General features: G+C 42.4%; 1 protein-coding gene across 1 annotated transcript in view; it reads left to right on the top strand.

Moving 5' to 3' along the window:
• Positions 1-238: 238 nt before the first annotated feature.
• Positions 239-22685, top strand: part of MCOLN2 (mucolipin 2) — a 58361-nt gene continuing 35914 nt past the window's right edge. Inside the window, exons 1-2 of the mRNA XM_008583829.1 lie at positions 239-371; positions 16681-16840. Coding sequence (XP_008582051.1) covers positions 295-371; positions 16681-16840 — 237 coding nt within the window. The 5' untranslated portion in view covers positions 239-294. The remainder of the gene's footprint in view (positions 372-16680; positions 16841-22685) is intronic.

A 22685-nucleotide genomic window follows, 5' to 3' on the forward strand; every position in this document is an offset into this window, starting at 1 on the left:
TCGGGGGCGGGGAGGGACTCCTGGCCACGCGCCGCAGCCCGCCGGGCGCGCACAGAGCAGCCTTTCAGCAGCCGGGGCAGTGCCCGCGCCGCAGCGGGCGGCCGGCAGCGCCTGCTCTGGGGCTGGGATCTGCGCGCACCGGGAAGCTGGCGGGAAGGGTAAGAGAAGAGGGGCCCGCACAGAAGGGCCCCAACTTCAGAGCACGCGTTCCCGGCGAGGCCGAAGGGGGTGTGCAGTGAACGCTTTTTCTTGCTCCGAATCCCAGGAGCCGTGGAAAGTTTTGAAGGCGGAGGCATGGCCCGGCAGCCTTATCGTTCTCCCCAGGAGGGAAACCCAGAGAGAGGATCAGGTGTTTTCAGGTTAACCGTCAAGTGAGGCGTCAGGACTGTATCTTTCGGGATACCGGACTCTGAAGAAACCCCCATAAAGTCGATGGCTTTGCTATCCTAGACTAGAGCTTTCTTGCTGCCTTGGGAATGCTATATTTACGGCTTGCAGTTGGTTAAATAAGGCTGGGCTTTGCCTTCCGGAACAAACAGGCCTTTTCCTCAGGTGGGAGGGTTATGGTGTGGTTAACCCCAGTTCCTCTGCCTTCATGAAAAGGCGTACAGTTCAGCCGGATGGCGCTGCCAACGGGCCGCGCCTCCATGGTCAAAGCTCCAACCACCCGGTAGCACAGTTGAGCCGAGGAGGTGAGCACATACAGGCTTTGGCTTCCCCTCCTCTGCTCGCAAAACAAATGAGGTGGTGTGCTGTTGAACTTTCCTAAAATAGTATTGAGACTTTCCTGCTTCCCCTGCACGGTGCTCTCAGTATTATAAATGGACTTAAAGCTAGCAAAGAAAGCCAGAATTCAAGAGAATTTATTTGATCTCAGATGGCTGTTCAGATTAGGTATTTAATTAATTCCCGGCGAGCGTGGAAAATATTGTTTAGACTTTTGAAAGACTGGTTTTGAATTAGAAAACATAACTTTGGTGTAAGCTCTCATTGCTAAAGGACACATACTTACAAGTGCTTATAAATAGCTGTTGAAGGCTTTCAGGTTTGAAATTTATACAGTATGTGTCTGGTTGTACAGTACTAATGGGAAACAAAAGATTGTATGTTATCGTAAATTAAGAATGACAGAAGAGGTTAGAGTTGTCTATGAATGTCAGGATGCAGAATCTAATATTTTATGTAGAAGGGACCAACTACAAAGTTCTCTCCAGAAGTGAACTTCGCACTTTCAGGAACTGCTCACCACCTCTGTACTGGGCTATCCAAACAGCACAAGTTTTGGGAAATCTGGTAGTTTCTTCCTATTGAGTCATAGGCCTCTTGAGATTTTAGCTCATCTTCCTCTTTATGCCTTAAGAGGAGTCAAAGTCCCATTGCTGTGAACTTTCCACAGTCACAGCCTCCCCCTTCCATAAACCAGATTCTGTGGCCAGGACCCTTTAAAAACAAGTACATTTTCCACACTTTCCCTGTCCATTTCCATACAGAGGCCATCAGGATAACGCCAATTTAATTTAACCTCCTGTACTAAAGAATTGGTAAGTCTTGAAAAAGTGTTTGAGGTGGATACCCTCCTTGAGGTGGAAACAGCCCAAAAGTGCCGTTTTTAAAAATAAAATAAGAGAGAGAAAATATCTTGATGAAGCAAGTAAGAAGAGTTGGGAGACAAATTTTGAACAGAGTGGCAGAGAATACAGAACTGAAACTCAGGAATGATCATACAAGCTAATCTCATTGGGTAGGTCTCTGTCAGTGAAATGAAACCCAGAGTAAAACAATTTTTAAAACTTAGTAGAAAAACAGGTGGCTTCTTGAGGCTACAGTTTTCAAAGTAAAAATAGTGGCCAAAGGAAACTCTTCTGACTGTAAAAGTTGAAAGTGGACTCTTGCTTGAAACTGAACTGTTCTCTTTAGCTAAAGCCTAGAGTCTAAGTTCATGTATCAATTCTGAAGAATGAAATCACTCTTTGGTGAGTGAGCTCTTGTGTCCCATGTTAAGAGCTTCTTAGAGAAAAGTAATTGAATCTCCAGACTTCATTTTCTTTATCAGACTGCAATATTATGTTCTGTATCAAATGTTTAAAACCATGTTTTTGGTTTGTTTATTTGTTTGCTTTGGCAATCATCTGGGTTTTTTCTTCCCACTCTTCTTAGCCTACCTCTAGCTGAGAGGTAGCCCCAGAGCTTCCTACTCTGTTTTGAGAGTGAGCCTTGGCTTCCTTTTCCCTGGTATGAAAAGACTGCTTTAGGGTATGTTGTCCATATTCCTTTTCCTCACTTGTGTGGGCTGCTTCCTTTCTTCTCCTCTGAAGGTTACATTTGTTACCTCCCCTTGGTACCATCTAAGGCGTAGGTTTTCAAACTTGGTTGCACATTAGAGTCACCTGGGGAGCTTTTTAAAATCCTGATGGGCTGCGCTCACACCAGTTAGGCCAGAAGGGCTCAGAGTGGAACCTGGGCATCAGTATTTTTGAACCCCTACCCGCCCCCCATCTCTGTAGTTTCAGCCTAAAACATCTGCCAGGCAATAATTGGTGACTCGTGAGGCTGAAGGTTCTGGAAGATTGTCCTTGGTGTAATTCCAGAAGAGCTTCAATTTAAATGGTGGGCTTTTAAAAAGATTGTTATCACCTATACCAGCTAGAAGAATTTGCTAGAGACAGGGTGAATCGATGTATTTACCAGTATGACACTGAAGTCACCTTGTCCAAATTCAAGGTAAATTCAATGCTTTGAGAGAAAAATATGATTATTTCTTTATAACTTCTTTTACTTTTACTTAGGGAGAGTCATTAGTATGATAACTATTAAATTGGACACATTGAAAATGTTAGGGAAAGAAAAATGTTAGAAAATGCCATAATTCCAGCCACTTTCTCCAGCTATAACAGCGTTTGCAATCCTGTATTGCTGAGAAATGGAGTTTCCCATTACTTAGCTCTGCCCCAGACAGCTGATTCTTCAATATGTTTTCAAAAGAAGTGTGGCTTGTTCAGAAGCAGCATATTTCAGTGTGCAGCACTAGTTCTGCTTTTCTGTTGGTCTGAGGCAGCAAAGTGGTGATCGGAGATGATTTTGTAGGAAATTGGTGGCATGATTGTCTTTAGGGAAATTCCTGAAAGTTAGCGTGCTCATCTTTTGTGGGTGGCTCTAATTGAAAATGAAAAACCCTATGACCTTCTTTCAGGGTACTTTTTAGGATTAGGATGACCATGTCATTTAGGTTATGAAAGCTGTGCTGAGAAGGTAACCAAAGTTTCCTTCTTTGTTTTTTATTTTTATTTTTCTCTCAACTTCCTCTAGTTGATGCCCAACTACCCCAGAGCCTCACCTAACTGGACTTTTATTTACTTATTTTTTCCTCTCGCAAACCAAGTAAATCATGAAGAAATTAGTTCATAGTAAGAATTGGAGTGAAGGGCTGGCCAGGTGACGCACTGGAGAGTGCGCTGCTTTGGAGTGCGGCGGCGCTCCCGCCGAGGATTCGGATCCCATGTGGAGACCGGTTCCCGCTCACTGGCTGAGCGCGGTGCGGGCGCAACACCGAGGGTTGCAATCCCGTTGCCGGTCAGTAAAAAAGACAAAAAGGAAAAAAAAAAAAAGAATTGGAGTGAAGAAATGATGTAGGAGTTGTTAGGATTGGTCGAAAGTCTTTCATCTGCTGGATAGATCCCTGAAGTTCATCCTGGGGCCAACATGGTCATTGCTGTAGAAACGCTGAGATTTAGTCAATATGCTTATCTCCCCTACTCTCTAGCCACTACCCACCATGCACAAACTAAGGACAAGGAAATACCTGATTACCTGATACATTTAGGCTCTTTCTTTTTGAAATAGCTTATTTTATCTCATAATGATAACTCAAGAATTCACACGTTTATCACCAAAAATGAAGAAAATATGGAAAACTGGATGAAGAAAATTAAGATACTTGAGAATAGATGGGAATAAGCAAGCTAGAGGGGTTTTGCTATACTGTTACTTAGCAGCAATCAAAACAGAAGACTTCTGTGACCGATTGTATGGGGTTTCTCCCCACACAACAAGCAATTCTTCTTTGGACACCAGCTGAGTGTCCTCTTATTCAATTCTGACACTCTCTACCTGGAGATAGCATTAGATCACACAGGTTGAGGGCTCAGTCCCCAAGATCACCCCCTATCCCCACCCCGCCCCACACATTTCAGGTGCAAGTTGCAAGCTCCAGGCTGTTTTGCCTGTTCTCTGACCTGCTGGCTATAAATTGGGTTCCCACAACCGCCTCGGGTTTGATTAATTTGCTAGAGTGACTCACGGAACTCAGGGAAACATGTACGTTTGCTCGTTTATTATAAAGGGTAGTACAAAGGATATAGATGAAGAGGCACATAAGGTGAGATATGGGTGAAAGGAGCACAGAGCTTCCATGCTCTCTCCCGGCTGCCCACCCTCTAGGAACCTCCACGTGTTCAGCTATCTGGAAGCTCCCCAAACCCTGTGCTCTTGGGTTTTTATGGAAGCTTCATTACATAGGCATGACTGAAGCATGGACAACCATGTAGAAATGTGATTGGGCAAAAACGGTGGTATCAAACACTAACAGCCTGGGTGGAGAAATCCAGCAAGGCCTGTCCAGATTCTTCCCAGCTTTTCTGTGCAGCATTCCTTCTTCTTGGGTTCAGGGCAGGACCTCCTGAAATGGGGGTGCAATCACCTATGATCAGATAAGGTAGGTCAGAGAATTTTTAATGGCCAGCTCCAAGACAGAAAAGTGAGGGGAAGATTAGATTAAGCAGGGAAGTGATGTCTGATTTATGCTTTTAGAGTTACCCCTCTGGCTATTATGGGAAGAACTGGGAGGCTGTTTGCAGTTGTCCAGTGAGAGACAATGGTGCTTGGACCAGGAAGGCTGTGGTGGGTATAGGGAGATGAGGACCACTCCATTGTGTGTTTTGAAGGAAGACATAAGTTGGATGTGAGAGTTGAAGAAAAGGGAATATCAAAGCATAACGTTAGAGCAGTGGTTTCCACGCTTTGGTGCACATTAGAATCACCTGGGAAGCTTATCAACCCCCTAAGGCCCAGTTCACACCTCATGCCAATTAAATAAGAATGTTAGGGGCTGGAAGTTGGGTACTGAAATCTTTTAAAAATCCTGGGTGATTATGCTGTGCAGACTAGGTGTAGAACCCCTGAATGGACTAGGGATTGCAGGCAAAGCGTTTGGATGATTGTGTACAGATCACTGTATTGAGCAGATGGGTAGAGGAGAGGGTGGAGGGTGGGTTTGAGAAACCTATTAGACATGGGGGTGGAGATTCAAGGAAGAGGTTGGATACGGGTGTCTGCAGCAGATAGTTTACTCCCAGCAGTTTCAATGGAATAATAGAAATGAAAACCCAGTGTTTGTTCTAGGTAATATAAAGCACAAAGATACCTTGAGGAAAGTAAATGTTGGGTTCATTCCATCAGATGGCTTTACTTTTTTTCCCTTCTAATTTTGATAACATGACCATATAGAAATTTCCTGAATTTATGGACTAAGATGGCTGTTTGCCAAAATGTTACAAATTTTTAAATGAGAGAAATTATGTTTGAAATGTGAGTATATTTGAACATAACATTTGTCTTCACTCCTGACCATTGTATAGGCCATTACTCCATAAGAAATATCAATTCAGGTATCAAGAAGGAACACTGGACAGGGGGATCAGTAAAATTGGATTCTTGTAGTTGAGGGGAAAGTTGCAACCTCAGGGTACCTTAGTTGCCTCGTTTGTAAAATGAAAGATGCAAACAGGTACCATCTAAGGTGTAGGTTTTCAAACTTGGTTGCACATTAGAGTCACCTGGGGAGCTTTTTAAAATCCTGATGGGCTGCGCCCACACCAGTTAGGCCAGAATGGCTCAGAGTGGAGCCTTGGCATCAGTATTTTTGAACCCCTGCCCCCCCACATCCTTAGCCCCCTGCTCCCCGTGATCCACTATGCAGCCAAGTTTGAAAACCATGGATCTAAAGTCTTATATAGGTCTAATACTAACTAATCTATCCTTTGGTATTACTGTGTATTCCTTGTCCTCAACAAAATCAGGAAAAAGAGAGAAATGGATACTGGTTATCCACTAGCAGTGTCTGTCAAAGGATGTCTCAATTTACTTTCAGGCTTCCTTTCCACAGGAAGCAATTGAGTGATATTCTCCACAGAATGAGGGAGTAAAGAAAGAGGCCGATGTGGGATCCAGGAAATGGGGAATCCAATTTAGGAAGGAGATGAAGGGAATTTCTAAAGTGATGTCCTTGAACAGGGATTCGAAAGCAACCAGTGCAGGCTGGATCAGGAGGATGAGGGCTCCAGGAACTGATGTCTCTGCGGAAGAAAGGAATTAAGAGGGTCCCCAGCTCGTTTGTATTAAAGGGCACTGTCAGATTCAACCAGAGTTTAGTAATAAATTCATGGTTGGTGTGTAGAAAACTAAGCAAATGGGGAAAAATGTGATTAACTCCAGAAAAACACTTTCTTTACAAGAAAGAATATAACATTACTAATAGCTCAACTGTGAAGAGTTTTTACATATTCACTTGGTAAAATATGACTGTTAATTTATCAAGAATTTTTATTAAAACTTTATTGGGAAGATGAGTGGGTAGGTAAAATTTGTATGTTTGGGGGGTACAGACATAAGAGCTAAGAGCTAAATTTATATTTTCCGAGGGAGGATGCAAATTGATAATACATAAAAGAGGAAAGAATAGTGGCATAAACATTATTTAGAAATATTAAAGTAGGGCTGGCCAGTTAGCTCAGTCAGTTAGAGTGTGATGTTAATAATACCAAGGCCCAGGGTTTGATCCCTGTACCCGCCAGCCACCAAAAAAAAAAAAAAAAAAAAAAGAATAAAAATATTAAAGTAAATGACTGAAAAAAAAACCAGATAAAATTGGTTGCCTCTAAGGAGCAGAAATAAGGGGTGGGGTTCATTACAGTTCATTTAAAATTATTTACATGATTACATTTGTTTTGGGGGAAAAAAGACACTGGGGAGTTATGTGGAACCAGATTTTGCGGAGCTTCACAGATGTGGCTTCCCAGTTTGGGGGCCTGGGAGGCTGGTTCTATCATTCACTGTGATGAGGATACAGAATGAAGGATAGATTTGGGCAGTAGTTTACCCTGCTTCACCTGTGACTGGTAAGAGATTGTTGTGAATTAAAAAGGAAAAAGAAATTTTGTTCTGGTGCCACTACATCAATATATGGTACCTAAACAGGTCTGGTAGGAAAAGGGATGTTCATTAAGGATATTTTCTATTTATTTGTTGGAGCCTGGGGAACAAACATTAATTTCTTAAGGAAATTATTATCATTATATACATTATTATTATAAACTCTAAAGAGTTTATAATATCAGCTGGGATAACACAAGAACAACCACATCTAAGTTGTGATTGGAGCTCTAAAACACCAGCAAAGTAGTCCCAAATATTTTTCATAACTTGTCCCCATCAGTTTAAAGAATATCTACCCTCTCTGAGTGTATACGAGTATTTATTTATGTATTGCATACAGAAGCGTATACATATTATAAAATGGGTCAAATGAACATTTTAAGAGATGAGATAGATGAGGATATTAAAATGAATTGCCAAATGCAGTGACTTCATTATATTATGACTTCATAGTGTCGTTAGGATACTATACACTTAGAACCATATTTCTCATTTAACCAAGATTTTAAAGTTTTCCTGATAAATCTGTTTTTCTCCCTACCTTCTTCTCAGATCAGATTTGCTTTTCATCTTTTTTTAAACTCATGGCCAACAAAATTTAGAGTGTTAGCTCTCCTATTTTCTTGATGTTAATTTAGGTTTATGTTAGTTTCACAATGATTCTAATTTTTTTGTAAGAATCTTTATGTCCTTTACCCATTTCATGAGGGTTATTTTCACTAAAACTAGATAATATACTCTAAAAAACTATTTAAATGGGTACACATAAACCATAAGTAGTGGGAATATGATGAAAACCAGCAGGGGCACCACCATCAACCCCCTGCTTAGGGAACTTGCACTGTTCCCCCCAGGAAGCCTCACATACCTGGTGAAACAGGCCTCTGACATTCTGACCATGTGAGGGCACTTTAGGTGTGATAGATAATGATCCATATGTTAAATCTTGGGAAATCTTAATTTCTGTCTTTGCTAGGTGAATACACTTGGAAGCCCTAACCTTTTCTTCTCACATACTAGTGAATGGTCCTGCATACCCCCTTATGTATGAGGACCCTACTTTGGAGACCACTGCAGTAGGGTAGAAAACAACTTTCAAACCTCTTGTCAAGCAGAGTGAGGATTTTGGAAGCCAAAGGCATTAGCAGCCTGGGCTATGAGTTGGTTAGCTTATTTGCTGACAAGGTGCTATTGCTAAAACTGGTGTGCGCATTTTCCCGGGCAAAGGTCAAGAGCCTTTGTCCTGTTCTCATAGGGGTTTATGACCCCTATAAGGTTACGAATCACTGGTGACTTTTTTCCAAAACTTCAGTCTTCCATAGACTCTTTAGTCATTAGTTTGATAAAGCTGAAGTTGCCCATCGTATGATAGCCTTTAAACTTAGCCAACATCACACAGTCCTGATTATCTGGGGAAAGAGTAGGTTTTCTTAATAACTGATGTGCTTCCCTTCTGTCTGCTCACCACAGTACTACTCTCAGGTTTCTTTTCCGTGTCCTGTTTACTTTTCCACTCCAGCATCTCTAGCTTTTATTTAGCCCACTGTATGGGTGATTTTCCATTCTATTCCAGATCTTGTTTTTGTGTCTTCAAGTAGTGTGCTTTTGTCCTGTGACATTTTGGTCTTTAACAGTGCTATTTATTAATCTTATAAAAACCCAGATCATGCATTTTCTATAGTTTAAGGAAATAAGTAATTCATAAGAGTCATAATTGTTCTTATGAATTTCATGCAATTTCAATTGCTTGACTGCCCTGCAACTGATGGGTCAGTGTGATTTAGATCTTCATTGATTTCTGTTCCTTAACTGTTTTTATGGTGTGGTCACATTCACTTCCCCTGACTGTGTTACCACAAGGTAGCAGCTCTCTGTCCTTTTCTTAACTTGTTGGTGATGTTCATCATTTGTGATGGAAGTTGCAGTATTTCTCCTGTCTGCTGACCTGATTCTTGCTTGTGAAGTTGTGATTGCTGCTTTCAAGCCTTCTGTGCAAACACCCTGCCTGTACAAAACACCTACTCAGCAATCCGATGGTGTTGAATAAGTGTTTATCAAATAAAGGAAAGTTTTAGTTATCATCCTCTCTTATTTTATTTTATTTTTCTGTCTCTTCACTTTGTACTTTTTTTTGCACCATTTAATTTTGTTATAGTAATGTGTGTGTGTGTGTGTGTGTCTGTCTGTCTGTCTGTCTATCTGTTTAATACCCTTCATCTACCAGGGATCTAGGGCAAGTGTGTGTGTCTGTCTGTCTGTCTATCTGTTTAATACCCTTCATCTACCAGGGATCTAGGGCAAACCTCCAAGAAGGGAAGAAGAGGGCAAGAAAGAGCTCTCAGAAAAGTAAGGTTTAGAAAGCTTATACATTTACATTTTCCTTGGAATATCAGAATTTTTAAGCCAAATATCATTACCTGTTCCTCTCAAATTTAGATGTTATTTTAAAACTTAAGTTATACTTATTTTAAAAATCTGTCTCATCATGTACCTTTATTATTCATATCAACTTTATTTTTTTCTGTATTTCTATCATTCTACCATCAGTTGGTCACATTCAACTAGTACTATGCTATATTTCACTAATTGGCTCATGTACTCTTAAGGGAAAAGCTTTTCATGCTAGTTTTTTCTTTCCTTTTTACATTTTTTTATCCTTCACATTGCTAGAAGTATTGCAACTGCTCTGTAAATACCTAAGTGAAACAATTCTAGAAGGGTACAGTCGTATAAGTAATGTAACACAATGAGTGATCTAGACATTCATTATTTGTTATTTTGACCTTTTTCCTTTTTTTTGCCTGAGACTTCTTAATAAAGTTTCTTGGGGATAATGTTAACATCATTTGTCATTTCTTGAACACTTAGCGGCCATGAATTGAAGGAACCAGTAGCCAAAAGAATTATTTAAAGCATCTTGAAGCAATTGGGCTGCACCAGGCACTCTCTTTCTCTTCCCAGGGCACTCAAGCCTTCTTCACCTATGTCTCTTAACACATTTTATCATACTTTGATGTATTCACATCTCTCCCTTCCCTTGGACTAAGCTCCTGGAAGGCAGGAAAATGTCTCTGGCAGAGCTCGGTTCACAAGGTGTTCACCAAGTATTTGACCTAATGCACTGTGTTTTGCAGCACTATTTAAAAATAAAGAAACTTTTATCATTTAGCTTAGCTTTTCTCACACAGAGGCCAGGTGGGTGGGTGAGGGAGGGGATGAGGGGGGATGGGGTGGGGAGGATGTTCCATGACGTTATTCTCAAGGTTCTAAGAATTCAATACACAGCTTTCTTATGTTCTTTTCTTTTCTTTTTTTAATGAAAAGCACATTGCAAATCATCAGGATGAATACTTTAGCAACACTTGTCGGGTCCGCCGCCGGCCGACCCGAACAGCCCTAGCCTCGTTCCTTTCGGTGGGTGAGCGAATGGCCCGGGATTCCCCTTTCCCTCCTGTCCCCTTTGGAAGGAGATGGGGAAGAGAGCTGTGAAGAGAGGTGAACACACCGCAGGCCCCAACAGCCCAGGTTAAAGGACACTCAGATGCGGCGGGGGTTCTGTCGAGGCAGTTCCATTTATTTTTGCACAAGCACTTGCTTTTATAGGCAGATAGGGAGGGGAGGTTTTAACATAATCCAATCAGCTTCAAGGGCATTCATCCTGTCTCAATGCCTAGCTATTCAAGAGCGCAGAAGCACGTGTTTGGCCAATAAGGGCTTAGGCAAGGTTCCCACAGGCACCCCCACCCTACTTCCTCCCCCGCTGGCCGTCTTAGGCTGCCACATTAATACGCCCTTGTGGGCCCATAGTGGCACTGCTTGTAATGTCACTTAAGGTGGTGTTAGTTTTTAAGGCCCGACAAACACTGATCTACTAAAGCATGGTGGTTAACTCTAAATTTAGTGTTGCTCAGACATGGCCACAAGGGCTTCTTACAGATGTGCTCTTGGGGGTCTGAAAGTTCATGTTTGAGGATGTTGCTCTCAGGCACAGTTGAGATGCCACCCTTTCTTGGAAATGCCTCCCTCGTTGCTCCCCAATCTAGTGTCCCATAGCATTACCACACCATGTATTACCACTGTTAGGGGTTTTCCCACTCGCTCTCTTAACACCTCTCCCGAGAGTCAGAACTCTGCTTCCATAACGCGTTTACACTTATGGTTCAGCATTCCCTGGCTCTTTGATGATTATGTATTCACAAGTCTGTCTTTCCTACTGGACACCAAGCATGCAAATTTCAGGGAACCACTTCAGCTTGTGTCCTGAGCACCCAGCACAATGCTTGCTCATCAGAGTAAATGCTCATGAAGTTGGTCAGATCTAATCTGCTCAGGGCAAACACGTTTTTAAAGTCTTCTCATCCTTTTGAAATGAGACTTATGGTGATTGATTTCATTTCTACAAGTTTTTGGTTTTTGTCTTTTTGTTTTTTCAAATTTTTTCTTATAGATATTTTTACCCATGTTTATCTTTAAGTATGGTAAGGATTGTTGAGCAGAAAAAAATACACATACAAAGAGTGTTTTTACTGTACTTTTCCTCAGCAAAATACTTTTACTCTGTGACCAAATGTGTGGAGGTTTTCCCCATACATCAAGCAAGCAAGCAGTTCTCCAGCAGACACCAGATGGGTGTCCTCTAATTCACTTCTGACACTACCTAGAGACAATGTCAGATCCCACAAGGCAAGGGCTCAGTCCCCAAGACTGCCCCCCCACTTCAGATGCTAGTCGCAAGCCCAGGCTTCTGGAACTTCTCACCGACCAACTGTAAATCAGGGTTCCCACAAACCTCTCCTTGGGTTTGATTAATTTGCTAGAGCAACTCATAGAACTCAGGGAAACACTTATGTTTACTGGTTTATTATAAAGGATATATATTTTTTTTAATTATTATTATTCCTTTTACATTCTATGATGTTGTTGTGAAGCAGTTGGGAGGGAGGAGGAGGGGAAAGGGGAAAGAAATAGGATGGAAGGAGGAAGGAGGGGCGGGGTTGAGGCCTGTGGCACCTTCCTCATTCCCACAGGGGAGACCAGGGGACTTCCAGCAGTGGCTCGGTCATTGCCAGGCTGGGTGCAGATGTCAGGAGGGTATGGCTAAAGCCCTTGCCCCCCACAACCCCAGCTCAGGAGCCTGGGGCACTTCTTGTGGCAGCCTGGTAGTCTTCACTGGGCTGGTTGCACGTGTTGTGGGGGCATGGCCAAGGCCCAAGGCCCCCCACTGCCCTAGCTCAGGAGAGCCTGGGCACTTCCAGCAGTGGCTTAGTGGTCATCGCTGGGCTGGTTGTGGGTGTTGGGGGGGCATGACTGAGGCCCAAGGACCCCAATGTCCTGGCTCAGGAGAGCCTGGTGCTTCTTGTTGTGGCTTGGTGGTCATCACTGTGGTAGTTGAGCTTGACAGAGGGGTGTGGCTGAGGTCCGAGGCCCCCACCCTTGGGACTGGTTGTGTGTGTTGGGGGGTATGGCTGAGGTCCCTGGCCCTTCCCCCTCTCTGGCTTGGTAGCCAAGGGGACTTCTGGTCCTACTAGGTGTTATAGGTTTTGGTGATGTGAGACCTTTACTAGTTAATATCAAGCTTTGTCTCTAGTTGTGGGTATTTTGTTCTTTCTTTCAGTTCTGTGTTGGGTTATTTGCTCTTCCCGCCACTTAAGCTCTGCACTGGAACTAATCTGTAGTCCTTTGCTTCCTTCTAAAATGAGGGAACTTCTTGTGGGGATCAGCACTTGAGCTCTGTGGTTGAGTTAAATTGCTACTTTGTTGCTTATTCCCTGGGGAAGGCTTTTTGTGCAGCTCAGGTTCTAATCATTGACTTTATAGGTACTTCCGACTCCCGTGAGATCCAGTACACCTGGGTTGTGTGGAAACTCTGATCTGGGCCTGAGTCTTTCAGCAAACTGCAGTTCTATATTCCTGACTAGTCTCCACTGAGAGGTCCTACACTGATTGAGGGGCAGATCAGCTGTCCTTGCTGTGCCCCAGTGTTCCCCTGGTGGGCCCATCTCCCCCATCGCCCATGCTGCAAACACTTCCCATGGGACGAGCCATGTATTGGTTCCTTGCAACTCACCGGCCTCTGAGTGGCTCCTATTTTTTTCAGTTGTTATGGCTTCTTGCTCCTAAGTGGGTCCATGGGAATCCTATTAGTGGTCTTGCTGGCCTGGGAGTCACCAAGACCCTCTTCTCCCCTGCAGCCTCCAAGCAATTTCATCCGAAGGGCATAGCTGCGGCTTTTGCCAGCTCCTGCTCCACACACTCAGCAGCTCCAGCCTGGAAGCAGCCAGGTTTTGAAACAGTCGGAGTGGTCCTATCTTTCTCTCATCGTGGCTTCTCCTGCCTTCACACACTCCTTAGGTCTCTCCTCTTCTTTCCCTGAGCTCTAGTGGCCCCAACTTGGCTGTCGTTATGGGAGAGAGTGACGCTGGGGAACGTCTATACTGGGAGCTTGTTATAAAGGATATTTTAAAGGACACAAATAAACAGCCAGGTGAAGAGATACATAGGGCAAGGTCCAGAAGGGCCTGGGCACAGGACCTTCCATTCCTGTGAAGTTGGGGTATGCCACCCTCCCAGCACATGGATGAGTTCCATTGTCTATGAGCTCCCCAAACCCTTTGCTCTTGGGTTTTTGTGCAGGCTTCATTATGTAGGCATGCCTGAAACATGGACAACAGCCATGTAGAGGTGATTGGACAAAAAGGGTGTGATCTAACACTAACAGCCTGGGTGGGGAAACCCAGCAAAAGGCCTGTTCAGGTTCTTCTCAGCCTCTCTGTGTAGTATTCCTTCCTCCTGGGTAGGGGGTGGCAACCCTTCTGGAGTGTGGGGTCTGTGACCTACAATCAGAAAAGGTAGATCCAGAGACTTTCCTATTTCTGCTGCCTATTTCTAAGTAGACTGTTGCAGGTTACTTGGTTTCTTGGTGTGCTTGGTTAAATGAGTGGTCTTCAAAAAGTTCATGGAAGAATTTGTGTTTTCTTTTAATCCAGTTTTTCCACATGCGTTTTGAAGTGCCGTTGTATTTAACTACCTGCTGGTCATTGTGTTTTACAAGTTATTTGTTAGAGTGTCCCAAGTCCTAGGATGAACCTCTGGAGAGGTGTGTATGTATTTTCTAGGAAATGAGGGGTGATTCCAATCTACGACCCCCAGAACCAAGCAAGCTCAAGTTTGAAGCTCCCTGGTTCACCCAGGTGTCAGGCTCAAAGGGCTAAATTATGGCCATCATTTTTCAGGATAGCTCTATTTTCTAATTTCCTTTTTCTTCTCTTTGATTTGGAACTACTCTGCCCTTCTCTGTAGTCCTGTAAGTTTGGGGACAGGCAGTTTTAATGCTGGTTATTTTTCTGAGAGGGTAACCCCTCAGAAAATGGGAGGAGGATCTCCTCTCAGGTCTTGGGTGGGCTTTGGGCCTTGAGTCTTGACTCCCTTATTCCCTTGAGGCCTCAGAACCAAAGCCTAAGTGTGTAGGAATGGCAATGGTGTCCCCCAGGATTGGCCCAGGGATTCCCTGTTCTCTTTCAACTCTTTAGTCTTATAAAGGTGCTTCTTACCCCTCAAGAAGTATGTATTTTATCTAGGATTTTCCTTCCTTCTTTCATTTTCTTCCTTCCTTTTCTACTTCCTTCTTCCTTTCCTTCCTTTCTTTGTTTTCTTCCCTCCTTCCTTCCCATTCTCCCTCTTTCCTCTCTTCTCTCTCTTTCCTTTCTTTCCTCCTTTCCTTCCTCCCTCCCTTTCTCCCTCCCTCCCTCCCGTCCATCCGTCCATCCTTCCTTCCTTCCGTCCTTCCTTCTTTTCTTCCTTTCCAGGATAGTTCTGAATAACCTAGCCCACTATTCCAGGAAACAGGAGGTCTGAAAATCAATTTAGAAACAGGAAATTGTAAAAACTGAGTATGTATAAGACTTAAAATGGTCATTCCCTTTTGGGCTTCTTTTAAACTTGTTAGTCAAAGTAGATAACATAGATCATGTCAGTATAAAAAATATACCATTTAGATATTTCTAGTAAAAAGATCCCCAAGAATGACCCCCAATTCTAAACACTTCCCAAGAAACGACTAACTTGAATGATTGGCCTAACTTACTGGAATTTATTCATTAAACTTACCATCAAGACACTTCCTGTGGCAAGGAACGGAAATCTACCTCAAACTAGCTCAACCCCAAAAGGTATCTATTGGTTCAGACTAAAAGTTGTGGGGTAGGTAATTTCAGGGACAGCTAGATCCAGGAACTCAAATATTGTCATCAGACTTAGTTTCTGTCTCTTGTCTGATCTTCTGTGTTAGCTCCAGTCTCTGGCAAGCTCTCCCCTGGTGGTGAGTTGGCTTCTAGGAACTCCAGATTCGTAGCCTGTGCTTGAAGTCTGCGATCTCCAAACTTTGTTGATTATGTATCCAACAGTAAAATTTGAGCACAATATTCCCCCCATTGTGTGTGTATTTATTTATAAATGATATGCTACTATATACTACTTTATATATAATATATAATGTTATATTAATTATATGTATTCTAGTTATGTTATATTTATATATATTCCATTTCTTATAATAATTATAAGTAGAGTTCAGTGTTTTAGTTTTTAAAATAAAGTATAAAATGAGGTACTAATATTTTCTGTACTCACAGTAGATTGTTTTGCACACCCCACTTTGGGGTCTACTTAGTGGAAAGACCACATCTTTCCCATCAGTTATAATGACAGTCCTGAGATCATGTTTCATTAGTTCTTTTAGGCCTAGCTTGAGTCATGTACCCATATCTGAGTCCAGAATCCTTGAAATAGTAAAAGCAAAAATTTACTAATATAAGGTGACAAATATCTGACTAGGCGTAAATAGATGCTATTTTAACTTTTTAAAGCTATTTATATTCAGGAATCTTATAATCATTGATATTTTATCCTCCAAAAAAGAACATAATCCTTCTCTCAGTACAATTATAAAGATTCTCTACCTTTATAATAACCTAATTCCATTAGTCTATACTAAATTTCTGTAATTTCATACCTGGAGTAGCATGACAGTGTCCCATGTAGTTTTTGTTCACATACACACTCACACTCACAAACATACACACTTTATTATAACACTCCAGTGATGGGTGAAGCTGAATGAGGGTACTTCAAAAAGTTCATGGAAAAATAGAATAAAAAGATAATATAAATCTTTCCATGAACTTTTTGAAGTATTCTTATATGTTAAGATGCAGGAATTGATGAGCCTTGCAAATTAAACTTTGTTATAATTTTTTAGAACGGCCATTTGAACAAGATGGGTGGCTATGTGGAAAGGCAGGCGATAGAGAGTCCAGAATAATTTTCAGATTTCTAAAGAGAAAATGAAGTCACTGGTTGGAGAGAGAATTTTGTTTGTACAAGCAGGTAAAGCATGTGAATGGAGGGTATTATTCAGGAGCTTTCTGAGGGACGGGCTGTTCTCAGTACTTAAAAATTGATCTTCTGTGGCAGAAATGTGATGGCGCATCTTGATTCTGAGGTGAAAGAAGAATGTCTGAGAGAAGACCTAAAGTTTTACTTCATGAACCCCTGTGAAAAATACCGAGCCAGACACCAGATTCCATGGAAACTGGGTTTGCAGATTCTGAAAATAGTCATGGTCACCACACAGGTAATTTATATTATCATCTTGTTTGGTTTTTCCTTACTCCAGAATGAAACTGTTTTCTGTACTGTGTGCTGTACTTGACTTCTGTTTTGAAAAGTCCACACCCAAGTTCATAAAACTGTAAAATTCTGTTGACTGTGGAGGGCAGTTGGTAGGTTGAAGTTCAGTTTAGAAGACGACCTTGTTTTAGTGAGAGGTCATGAGGTCATCTCTCCACAGGTTCTGTAAATACTGAATAAATGTAGGTCTGTAATGAGAGAGTTTCTGTATCTGAGGGAGGCACATAGGCTGGCCAAGGCCGTCAATCCAAAGTGATTTATGTTCTTGAAATCCATCCACTTTATTCAAATACACTTCATTCAAATATACTTTTGAAATCTACACGTTTTTTTCTTCAGACTTACAGAATGCTAAGATTCCCCTTATCAGTAGCAATGTGCTCTAAGTAAGTAGTAACCCCCAGGCCTTATCAGGAATGTATAAAAGCTACGTTTAGACCTCTTTGTAGATTCATATTGTTGACTACTTTATCACCAGTCTCAAAACAGCCATTAGAGTTGTCATCTAGTTTTTGGGCCTGTGGCACTAAACCAGTTTTGGAGAGGCTTCTCTGTAGGTAAATACACTGAAAATATGTGCCCTCTTAAAAGCAGTACTGATTTGGAATATTTGGTTCTTTTGGCCAATAATCATTCTATTAGCAATGTAAAAGAGTATTAAAATGTTATTTCTTAAACAAAAATAAGTGCTTTAAAAAATACCTCCATATAGGGGCCGCCCTGTGGCTCACTCGGGAGAGTGCGGTGCTGATAACACCAAGGCCCCGGGTTCGGATCCCATATAGGGATGGCCGGTTGCTCACTGGCTGAGCGTGGTGCTGACAACACCAAGTCAAGGGTTGAGATCCCCTTACCGGTCATCTTTTAAAAAAAAAAATACCTCCATATAGTTTTACTTATTTTGAGGGCAGCTGGCCAGTAAGGGGATCTGAACCCTCAACCTTGCTGTTATCAACACCATACTCTAACCAACTGAGCTAAATGGCCAGCCCTGTCCATATAGTTTTAGAAATGAGAGGAGGTTTCTGCCATAGCTGAAGTTGCATCTTTCTTTATTCCTTGTTCACTAAGAGGTGTTTTCATTGTATGACATGCCATCCCAGTTCATCAAGTTTTGGGGAAAGCAAGTTACTTCAAAAGAAAAAAGGTTGGGATATAGGGATGCTGTTAAATGTGCGTGCTTATTAGCTTTTTTCATTCTTGGTTTTGAAATTTTAATTTTGGCAACTTAAAAAATAGATGCATTATTAGTATTACTTGGAAGAAGAAGAAATAAAGTCCCCTTTTGTCCTTTGGTTAATTTTAATCATTTCCTAACTTCTTTTCCTGCTAAACCCATTTCATTCAAATGTTTTGATCTATTAATGTTACTGAAATTTTAACTTTTCCAGGCATAAAATGTCATCACCATCTTTGACTTACCATACCTACTGTATTAGTCCGTTTTCTGTCACTCATAGCAGAATACCTGAAATTGGATAATTTATAAAGAAAATGAAATTTATTTCTTACAGTATTGGAGGCTTGGAAGTCCATGGTCCAGGGCACATCTGGCGAGGGTCGTCTTCTTGGTGCGGCTCTGTAGAGAGTCCCATGGCAATGCCGGATATCACATGATGAGAACTGCAAGAGCAAAAAAGTTAATGTGCTCACTCACTCTCCTCACAAAGCATCATAACCACTCCTTAGTAGTCCATTAAACCATCAGCCCATTACTCCATGAATGGATTAACCCATTCATGAGTGTATAGTCCTCATGATCCAATTACCTCTTAAAGCCCCTACCTTTCAAATACTATAATTGGATTTCCCACACTCCTAATACTGTTATGATGGGGGTCAAGTTTCTAATACATGAACTTTTGGGGGATGTATTTAACCCATGACATTCTGCCTCTGGTCCCCAAAATTCATGTCCTTCTCACACAGAAATACATTCATTTCATCCCCATAGCCCCAAAGTCTTAACTTATTCCAGCACCAGCTCAAAAGTCCCAAGTCTGCAGTCTTATCTATGAACCCAAGAAATCAAAACAAGTTATCTACTTCCAAGATACAATGGTGGGACAAGCTTATGGTACATATTACCATTCAAAAAGGGAGAAATAGACTAAAAGGAAGGGGTGACAGGTCCTAAGCATGTCTGAAATTCAGCAGGGCAGGCCTTAAATCTTTTTTTTTTTTTTTTTTTTTAAAAGATGACCGGAAAGGGGATCTCAACCCTTGACTTGGTGTTGTCAGCACCACGCTCAGCCAGTGAGCAAACCGGCCATCCCTATATGGGATCCGAACCCGGGGCCTTGGTGTTATCAGCACCGCACTCTACCGAGTGAGCCACGGGCCGGCCCAAGGGCCTGGAGAAATAGACTAAAAGGAAGGGGTGACAGGTCCTAAGCATGTCTGAAATTCAGCAGGGCAGGCCTTAAATCGGAGAAATAGACTAAAAGGAAGGGGTGACAGGTCCTAAGCATGTCTGAAATTCAGCAGGGCAGGCCTTAAATCGGAGAAATAGACTAAAAGGAAGGGGTGACAGGTCCTAAGCATGTCTGAAATTCAGCAGGGCAGGCCTTAAATCTTTTTTTTTTTTTTTAAAAGATGACCGGAAAGGGGATCTCAACCCTTGACTTGGTGTTGTCAGCACCACGCTCAGCCAGTGAGCAAACCGGCCATCCCTATATGGGATCCGAACCCGGGGCCTTGGTGTTATCAGCACCGCACTCTACCGAGTGAGCCACGGGCCGGCCCAAGGGCCTTAAATCTTAAAGCTGGAGAATAATTTCTCTTGACTCCGTGTCTAGCGTTCTCTCCACACTGGTATGGAGGTTTGGCCCCAACTCCTTGGGCAGCCCTGCCTCTCTGGGTTTGCTGGGCTCAGCTTGTGCTCTAGCTCTCCCAGGCTAGCGTCACATGCTTGTAGCTCTACATTTCTGGGGTCTCAGTGGTAGTCCTGTTCCCATGGCTCCACTGGGCATTCTCTGCTGCAACTCTTAACCCCACATTTCCACTTGGCATTGCTCTACTGGAGGCTCTCTGTGGTGACTCCACCCCTGTGACAAATCTCTTCCTGGGTCCCTGGCTTTTCCATACATCCTTTGAAATTGGGGTCAAAGCTGCCAAACCTCCACAGCTCTTGTGTTCTGCCAGCCTGCAGACTTAACACCTAGGGCCAATTTAGCTGGGGTACCTGAGGAGACTATGCTGGAATGCAGGGAGCAAATTTCCAAGGTGGTCTTGGGTAATGAGCCCATGGAGGGCACCTCTGGCCTGTTCCCAGAAGCCATTCTGTCTCCCTAGGCCTCCAGGCCTGTGATGGTAGGGGCAGCCTCGAAGATCGCTGAAATGCCTTAAGGGTTTTTCTTCCATTCTCTTGATGATCCCTTCTCTCTGAACTCATCTCTGGTTGCTAGGCTACACCTTTGTTTTTCTCTCCTGAACACATTTTTTTACTTTGTACACAACCAGACTGAGAGTTTTCCAATTTTTTACCCTCTGTTTTCCTTTTAATGATAACTTCTGCTTTATGTCTGCCTTTGCTGCCATAATTCAGCATAGCCTGTTAGAAGTATCCATACAGCTAACTGAATGCTTTGCTGCCTCGAAATTTCTTCTACCAAATACCCTTGTTCATCACTTTTAAGTTCCACATTCTATAAAGCTGTCCAGCATGGACACAATTCAGCCAAATTCTTTGCCAGTTCACAACAAGGGTGACTTTTGCTCCAGTTTCAATAAGCTCTTCGTCATTTCCATCTGAGCCCTCCTCAGAATGGTCTTTATCTGTCCATATTTCTGTCAGCATTCTGGTCACCATCATTTAACCAGTTCCAAGTTTTTCCTGGTCATCTTGTCTTCTAAGCCCTCACTAGAATCGAGGCTTTTTCTAGGCTGTTCCTCCAAATTCTTCCAGCTTCTGTCCATCACTCAGTTCTAAAGATGCTTTTACGTTTTCAGGTATTCACTATTGGCAACACTGCACTCCTGGTACCAATTTTCTGTATTAGTCTGTTTTTGGTTGCTTGTAACAGAATACCTGAAACTGGGTAATTTATAAAGAAAATGAAATTACTCAGTGAAATTTATTTCTTACAGTTTTAGAAGCTGAGAAATTCATGGTCCAGGGGGTACATCTAGTAAGGGCCTTCTTCTTGGTGGGGGCTCCATACAGAGTCCCATGGCAATGCAGGCATCACATGGTGAGAATGGAAAGAGCAAAAGAGCTCATGTGCTCCCTTGCTCTCCTTATAAAGCCATCATAATCACTCCCTGATAGCCCACTAAGCCATTAGTCCGTTACTTTATGAATGGGTTAATCCATTCACAAGGGTACAGTCTTCATGATCCAACCTCCTATACGCCCCACCTTTCAAATACTATAATTGGATTTCCCATCCTCTTAATACTGTTATAATGAGGGTCAAGTTTCCAATACATGAACTTTTGGGGGACACATTTCACCCATAGCACCTAATAAATCCCATTGATTCTTCCTTCAAAACTGGATCTATTTATGTTTTTCCATACTTACCATCTTCTCTCTAGCACAGACTTTTATCTTGCTAGTTAATTATAAGTATATATGGAACATCTCATATGCTGGCATTCTGTTGGGAATAAGTAAGTCTGTGAAACATTACCTCTGCTGCTCGCAGCTAACACTTAACATAGTGTTTGCCATGGGCCAGGCACGATAAATGTTTTATGTATGTTAATTCATTTTTTCCTCACTGCAACCCTGTGAAGAAGGTTCAGTTATAATCCCCTTTCTCAGATGAAGAAACTGGGGCAAGTGATTTGCTTACAGCCATTCAGTGGGTGAGTGGCAGAGCTGGGATTGAGCCCAGGCAATCTGACTCTGGAGGCTGCAGTCTATTCTCATACAGTTTCTGTTGTACATATAGGTCCTCTTCTCAGAGTTTGCAGTCTAGGATTATAGATAAGTTAACTAGGCTGTTTCTAGTCTTTGTCTTGTGCCTACCTTTCTTGTCCACAAACATGCCAGTCTACTCAACATTAGTATCCAATTAATGTTTCTTAGAATAGCCTTTATTGTGCCATACTTCTGTAGAACCCTACTTTCCACAGAAGAAAAATTTCTAGCCTGGAATTCATACATTTCCACTGTCTGCTTCAACTTGTCTTTCCAACCAGTTTTTTTTTTTTTTTCCTTTTTGTCTTTTTTACTGACCGGCAATGGGATCGCAACCCTCGGTGTTGCGCCCGCACCGCGCTCAGCCAGTGAGCGGGAACCGGTCTCCACATGGGATCTGAACCCACGGTGGGAGCGCCGCCGCGCTCCCAAGTGGCGCACTGGAGAGTGTGCCACTGGGCCGGCCCTCCAACCAGTTTTTATCTGCTCTTTCCTACCCAAATCCCAACGAGATGGACCAACCTAGTAATTCCTACCCATGCCCTGTTTGTTCCCCCAAAATCTAGAGCACCTTGCAGGTAGGTGTTCTTTGAAGTCCCATCTCCCCAACCAGCCTTGCCTGTCCAGTTAGAATATGGTTTTTCATAGTACTCCTTGCTGTCTACATCACTAATTTTACCATTAAGAATAAAATATTTCTAGGAACCAATTTACTTTTTGTATAGATATATCATGTCTCCCCTAATAAAATTGGGAGGGATTAAGCTTTTGTTTCTCATAGGATCATTCTAATAAGTTTTGCTGCTTGAGTAATATCTATTTAGAACAGACTTTTTGAATACCTTTCCTTCCATCAAATCCCTCTTTTTCTCCCTTTTCTTTTTCTGTCTCTTTTAGTGCTCCATCCCCAAGTCTAATGGGG

Source organism: Galeopterus variegatus, unplaced genomic scaffold (assembly GCF_000696425.1).
Source record: "Galeopterus variegatus unplaced genomic scaffold, G_variegatus-3.0.2 Scaffold3057, whole genome shotgun sequence".
Taxonomy (NCBI): Eukaryota; Metazoa; Chordata; class Mammalia; order Dermoptera; family Cynocephalidae; genus Galeopterus; species Galeopterus variegatus.